The following is a 7145-nucleotide window of genomic DNA, read 5'->3' on the forward strand; positions in this document are numbered from 1 at the left end:
TCTCCTGGAGCTGGAGCTGATTGCACCACCTGTTGCTCGTTTGCTCATCAGGAGACCAGTATATAAGGAGGCAGAGGACATCACCCCAGCGCCAGAGTGTTTGCCAGTTGTGGTTGAACCTGCCTGAAACCTGAAACCTTGAAGAGTTTCTCTGTTGGAAATCTGTCAGTCTGATCTCTGAAGAACCCTGGAGGATCAAACCTGTCAACGACCTGCCTGCCCGCTCTCTGAAGAATCTGAAAGGGAAACTCAAACCTGTTGTCTGCAAACTCTCAAACCAAGCTCTGCCTCCGCCAAGCCCTCAGCCTGCCGACAGCCTCTGGACCCTCCTGGTTCCCCCTCTCTGCCGCTCTGCTCAAACTCCTGATCAGGTATAGACCTGCACTCTCTCACCCTGCAAATTACCTGGACTTCAGCTAACCACTCTGTCCCCCTCTGCAGTGAACCCAGTCGTGACCAGTCCTGGATCTGATAATCCCTTGGATGAGTTCTTTATTCAACTGTGTTGTTCAATAAATCTTTGAACTTTTTCTTCTGTTTCCATGTGTTCTGCATGTGGGTTAGGAACCTTAAACCAACATGACAATATGGCAGTCTTCTGTAAAGTGATGCAGGTCGTACATTAAAAAATGTTCATAAATTTTTTTCTCTTAGACATTGGAGAGGTGCATTTAAATGTTATAGAGCTAAACATGTTAAATTGGAGACCTGTTATGTTATAATTATTGTCTTGTTGCTGCATTTATTTTGTTTGGGAAAACTAATCCTGAGTCAGTTAAAAGTCAGGGAATTCTGTAAATTATGTAAGACTGTAGAAACCCTGTATAAAATAACTATGTATAATGATTCTCTAGAAAAGTCACATTATATTGATAGTATTATCTTGTATAAAGATACCGTGACTCTAAAATAAAAGTTATCCATTTGTGACATTGACTTCTGTCTTTTGATTTATCTCAAGCTTTTAACCTGTCAGGTTTTTTTTTAAAGATTTTTAACATTACAGTTTATATTTTTCCAAGCACACAACAGTTTAAAGCAAAGTTTAGTTTGGAAAAAATGTGCAGGAAGGATTGAAAAGCATGTTAACACAGTAATGTAGGCTTGAGTTCATTATCTGATGCATGCATATACACACCAGGAACCTGTAAACTTAAAAAATACTGAATTACAAAAAAANAGACATCATGACTGAGCAGTTGGGTTTGGTTGGGTTTTGACCAGAGCACAATAGTTGGGACCAACCAAGTAATCAAGGTCAGACAAGCAGATGTTTTAAGCCAGGGAATCCAAGGTTGGGGAACAGCTTCTGGCAGGCAAAATAACTGGACAAAAAGAGAAAGAAAAACAAGCAGGTTAGATTTTACCAGAATGTTTAGAATAAGAACATGGTCTGAATGTCTTACCACTGGGATAAGACAGAAATCTGACGCTATGCAGTTGGTGGATCCATCCTTAAATGGCTGCAGCTGCTGATGACTCCCAGGTGTTTGGGTCACAACAGAAGAGCAGAGCAGTTATGACAGGTTTGACTCAACCTCTGTTGTGTTGTCCCTGCAATCATATCGGTCCCTCATATCGGTTATCCAAAATTATCCATGAGATTCTTGTCACCATTTCTAGGGAGGAGAGGGGAGGATGAGATGTGAGACATTTTTATGGGTTCCCTCTTCTGTGTAATAACTAATGACTGAGTTGGCTTAATTGCTAAAGAAGCATTGAAATGCCTCAAAATGCATTGAAATGGAAAAATCTGTGGATAGTTAGGAGTTTTAAGAAAATAGTTCTCAGTCAGTGGCAGAGGGAGTTGGATTCTAAGAAGACAAGAAGGCATGATTGAAAAGCTTGTGAGTGGACCAGAGATAACCTGGGAAAACAACTAAACAAGTCTACTTTGTTGAATGATGAACTCTACAAACAATTTGTTGGGAAAAAAACTGAAACTGAAAGTTAAAGGCAGCTTTTCTTCTTGTCATTTTACTTGCCTATCTCTCAGATTTAAAAAAGAAGACATCAGTGTTTCACCAGTCCTGCTGCTTGAGAACAATATTTTTAAGAAATAGAAAAGAAGTAGAGCATAAACAGTGAAACTGGTCACTAATGAAAGGACATGATTATATGACAAGTCCTGCATTAGAGCGAACATTATTCTGTTCATTTAACTTGAAGTCTCTTGCCTACTGTTTCCCCTGTCAGGATGCAGGTTTAACTGGAACTGGTGCTACATTTTTTTACATGGCTCCAACTTTAACTATTCACCTCTGCAACAGTTACAACATAATGTTAGCTTAGCATGAACAGAGCTGCCAATTTAAACAACCTTTATTAAAAAAAAAGAAGAAGGGAAAAAAAAAAAAAAACAGGCCAACATGGCCATGTGTTTTTCTTGCCTTAAAATGACCCAAGATCTTTTGAGGCTACTCAAACCTCACAGGACTTTACAGTATTATCAGGTGCTGGGAAATGGATTTGAACTGCATCAAATTTTAAGTTACTTTTCTGTTACGGAATTGTTCACTACCATTTAATACAAAATCCAACTGTCGAACAATAATTAAAGACAGAATTCATCTAAATAAACCAGGTTGTCTGTAAAGAAAAAAAAAAGATTATAAAGTAATCCCTCCTCTTTTTAAAGCACATGACCTGTATTACCTGATTACCTGCATTTCAGTATTTCATGTATAAAGATCTTATTCAGTTAGGGCTTTGCTATTACAAAAAGTAAAATATTAAACTAAAAGTCTACAATAAATACTTTGACCTTGTTAAGGTCATTTGCTATTTTATCATAGACCTGTCCACTATTTAAACAAAGATAAGCTTTAAGGTCAATTTGAACTTTTCTGCATATTTCTAAATAAAAGGTAAGCAATGGTTTCTGTGATCAAGCTTTAATAAGTAAGAAAATCTGAAATTAATTCTCCAAAATGTTTCATGTACTTAACAACCATGAGATATGTGTGACACCAAAATGAGAAAAAGTGTATTTCTCCTGTGTCTGTTTTTTCTCTGGAGCAAAAAGATGTACTAAAGTTCGATTTAGTCTCCTTCCAAGTTTCAGAAAAGATTCCAACAAGCTATAAGATAATTCTTAGACTTCCTGAAATTTTGAGGCTCCTCGTGATCCAGAGAGAGAAATCAGAGAGCTCTCTCGATGAACTAAGTATGCACTCATCACAGCCTCATTATTCTTTTTTGGAAAACATTAAACACATTATTATCCAAAGCCTTAAAATGTATTGAAAATGATAAAATATTCCCTACTATCTGCAATGGACTGGCAACCTGTCCAGGGTGGACCCCGCCTCTCACCCATAGACAGCTGGAGATAGGCACTAGCACCCCTCGGGACCCCAATCGGGATAAAGGGTGTCAGATAATGGATGGATGGATTTCCTACTATGAAACAAGGAGTCATAACATTATTACCAAAACCGGGAAAAGACACATTGATAATCTGATGTCAATAACTAGACCCGATGATCCTCTCTGCTGTTCTCACCACTAGTCTCACACTCTTCCAGTCTGAGGTGCTGCAACCTCCAAACCACACAGTGAGCCAGCTGGTCAGAATGCTCTCTAACGTGCTTCTGTAGAAGTTCCTGAGGATGTGTGGGGGCAGATGGGCTCTCCTCATGCTCCACAGAAAGTACATGTGCTTCTGTGCCCTGTTGACCAGTGAGGTGGTGTTTACAGTCCAGGTGAGGGTGTCTGTGATGTGTACCCCCAGGAATTTGGTGCTGCTGACCATCTCTACAGCTGAGCTTTTGATGAGCAGTGGAGCGTGGCCGGTTCTTCATGAAGTTGACAACGATCGCCTCCATCTTCTCCATGTTCATGATTAGGCCGTTATCTCTGAACCAGCCCACCAGCTACACCAGCTTCTGTATGCCTGGTCAGTGTTGTTTTTGCCAACGATGAGGATGACGCTTTCATTCAATTTCATTGAGGCTCCTTTTTTCCATGATGATAACAAAAACTGATGAGCTAAACATGGATCAACGACACGAGTTGAGACTAAATAAAAATTTGTGGATTGTTGGTCAGACGTCAAAATGCATCATTGTGCTGTAATCAGCTAAGCAGTATCAGCTATGCTGCTGCGTCATGTTTGACCCTGCTGCCCACCTGCCATGCAGCGTTGCACATGCTGCAGGAGCAAAGATGGATAATAGCAGCAGTGGCAGGGTCTGTGAAAATAACCCGGAATGGTCCTGTACTGCACGTTTAACTTTGACAAACTCTGCTCTGATCTTCCATCTGTGCTTCTGTAGAAATGCATCTTTGTGCATGCGGAGCTCTGAGTCTGCGCTTTATGCTCCACTCTGATGGTTTACTCTCAGTAGTATGGCTCTTCCTGCTCTCGCTACTTAATAAACTATATGGGGCTAATCATCCTCCGCCAAGCGTAAAAAATCCCTTCACTATCAATATTTAATTTTTTCCATCTTACAAGAGGTGATACTAAATATTCTTTAATTTATACCAAAAGGAATCCCTAAATTATATCAAAATAAAATATTTCATTGTATTTTTTTTTTCTGGATAAAGAGCCAGGTTCATTCAATTTAGGTCTGGATTGCCATTGTACTACAAGGCAATTATCTAGGTTCTCTGTGTTTTTTTATATCAAAAACCTGGAAATTTAAATCTACTTTGACCCTTCAGCAGCAATAACAAAGGGGTAAAATGAAATAAAACAATAATTGCCAAACTAGAAAGAAGAATGTTTTTGTTCTTTGCTTTTTTGGAGTAATGACGATTTTATTGGTCTGTGTGTAATGCATAATTCATAGTAGATCAGGAAGTGTTTGCTGTATGATGGAAGCTCTGTATGTCTAAAACTATTCCTTTATTGTACATTTTGTTAGGATGTCTGTCTGCTATATTATCTAATAAGATGAGTTGAACTAGATTAGCTATTTTCACAGCTTTTTATAAAGTAGGGCATTATTTCATAAAAAGTTTTCTGCCCAACAGCAAAGATGAACTGCACGGTCGCATTCTATACCCAGCAATTGTATCTAGGCAAAAGCTGTCAGTCTGGTAAAGAATTATTTCATGGTTACCTTTTTTTGTAACATAAAACTAACTAAAACTAGACTAAAAATTTTTAAAGTTTTAGTCGACTACAACTGGCTAAAACTATCAGATATAATGACTGTTAATGACAATGTAATGACTAAAATGCGACTAAGACTGATAATAGTTTTCGTCTTGAAGACTAAGACTAACACTAAATTTAACATGACTGTCTAAAACAACAGTGGTCCTGGTCATTGTCATCTCTGATGAGGCCCACCATGGTGGTGTTACCTGCAGACTTCATGATGTGATTGGTGCTGAACCTGGGGACACAATCGTGTGTCTTTAGATTAAAAAATATCTATGTTTTGTTTCCATGTGCTGTTGTGTTGGAGTTTTACCAAGTTGCTTAACTATAAAATGCCCCAGCTAAATAATTACCCAACTTTATCTCATCTTCAGCTACAGTCAACAAAATCTGGATTCAGCCTGTTTGTAGAATCCCAACGCCCATTTTCTTCAGTTATACTATAAAAGAGGAGTTGTCATCCCAGGTAAAATAGTGTGCTTGAAGTGTTGTTGAAACATCTGCACAGAGTGAAGTAAGTACATTTAATATAGAAAAAGAAAAACCAAACATAAAGTGTAATTTGAACTTTGTGATTTTTGTTTAAGGCCTTTGCAAAAATGAAGCTGCTTTTAGCAGGAATTGTTCTCACCTTCCTCACTATATGTGACGCTCAGTGGTACATGTTTCCTGTTGAAGCTGCTCAAGGTAAGACATATGACCTACTATATAAGCAGAACCTTTTTAAGTACATTCATGGTTGTCACTGAAAGGGTCATTATATAATATGAACATTCTTTGTTTTGTTTTTTTTTCTAATCAGGAGCTCGTGATATGTACAGAGCCTACAGCGAAATGAAAGAGGCCAACTACAAAAATTCTGACAAATACTTTCATGCCAAAGGAAACAATTTAGCTGCGAAGAGAGGAGCAGGAGGGGAGTGGGCTGCTACGATTATCAGGTAATAAACAGAGTATAACCTTAAAATTATTGGAAATACATTTTTTTTAAGCTCAAACACTGAAAAGCAGATAGATCTTTTGTGTAGGTCATTAGGGTTTATACTGTTTTATAAAAATTTACTTTCTTCTGGATATGTGACGCATTAATGTAGAGACATGGTTAAGTGTATGCAAATTTACTGATATGTATTGGGCTTTTAAGATTTCTAAACAAAGGAATTCCCGTTCTTTATGGCAAAACAAAACTTATAAATTGATTGCACAAGTAAATTGTTGTGTGATTGTGTGATTTCACCTTTTGACAAAAGCAAGACTTAAAGTATTTTATGGTGTTCAATGAAGGACCCTAGAATTTTTGAACAATATAACAAAAAACAGGAATTAGGATTTCTCAATTTAAATAAAGCAAATTCTAAATAGATTTTTTAAAATGTGTATTTCTCTCTTTTCAGCGATGGCAGAGAGTGGTGGCAGATAAAAACTGGTCGTGGTGCTTCGGACTCAGAAGCTGATCAAGAAGCAAATCGTTGGGGTCGGAGCGGAGGAGATCCCAACCGTTACAGACCCCCAGGCCTACCTTCTAAATACTGAGAATATAATACGTGGTCTAATAAAACTCATGATAAACATGTATTTCTCCACTCATTTGTGATGCATGTTTAAGAATATAATGTATTTCCTTTGTTATTTCAGTTAAACTAAAACCCGATATGAGGACTTACATACATTAAAATGAGTTTTAGGATCTTGAATATTAGATGTATATAAAATAATCTCTCTAATAAAGTAATCTATGAACTAATAAAAGTAAAGAATATATCATATAGGCTAGAGACATAAGGATAACATAAACCCGAAACCCAATGAGTAATAAGATTGCACTGAGTCTTCATATAGGAACCTGAAGGTGATAAAAAAAATATACAAATTCCAGAGTAAACTTAAGGCCTATTTAACAAAAGTTGAATTCAGAAATCCAGGGCAAGAGATAGAGCCTGTCTTGACTTAGTGTGATCAGTGCATCATTGTAATGATATCAGAAGCCTAAGATACACATTTTCTAACCACTTCTCTAAACCAAAAACAT

The 7145-nt window shown here is 37.5% G+C and overlaps 1 protein-coding gene across 1 annotated transcript in view; it reads left to right on the plus strand.

Moving 5' to 3' along the window:
• LOC107090726 overlaps window positions 1–6649 on the plus strand; it is a 19459-nt gene extending 12810 nt beyond the window's left edge. The window contains exons 4-6 of the mRNA XM_015384281.1: window positions 5704–5803; window positions 5919–6057; window positions 6511–6649. Of these exons, the coding sequence (XP_015239767.1) occupies window positions 5704–5803; window positions 5919–6057; window positions 6511–6649 (378 nt within the window). The remainder of the gene's footprint in view (window positions 1–5703; window positions 5804–5918; window positions 6058–6510) is intronic.
• The last annotated feature ends 496 nt before the right edge of the window (window positions 6650–7145 follow it).

This window comes from Cyprinodon variegatus, unplaced genomic scaffold (assembly GCF_000732505.1).
Source record: "Cyprinodon variegatus isolate N-32 unplaced genomic scaffold, C_variegatus-1.0 Scaffold15, whole genome shotgun sequence".
NCBI classification, from domain to species: domain Eukaryota; kingdom Metazoa; phylum Chordata; class Actinopteri; order Cyprinodontiformes; family Cyprinodontidae; genus Cyprinodon; species Cyprinodon variegatus.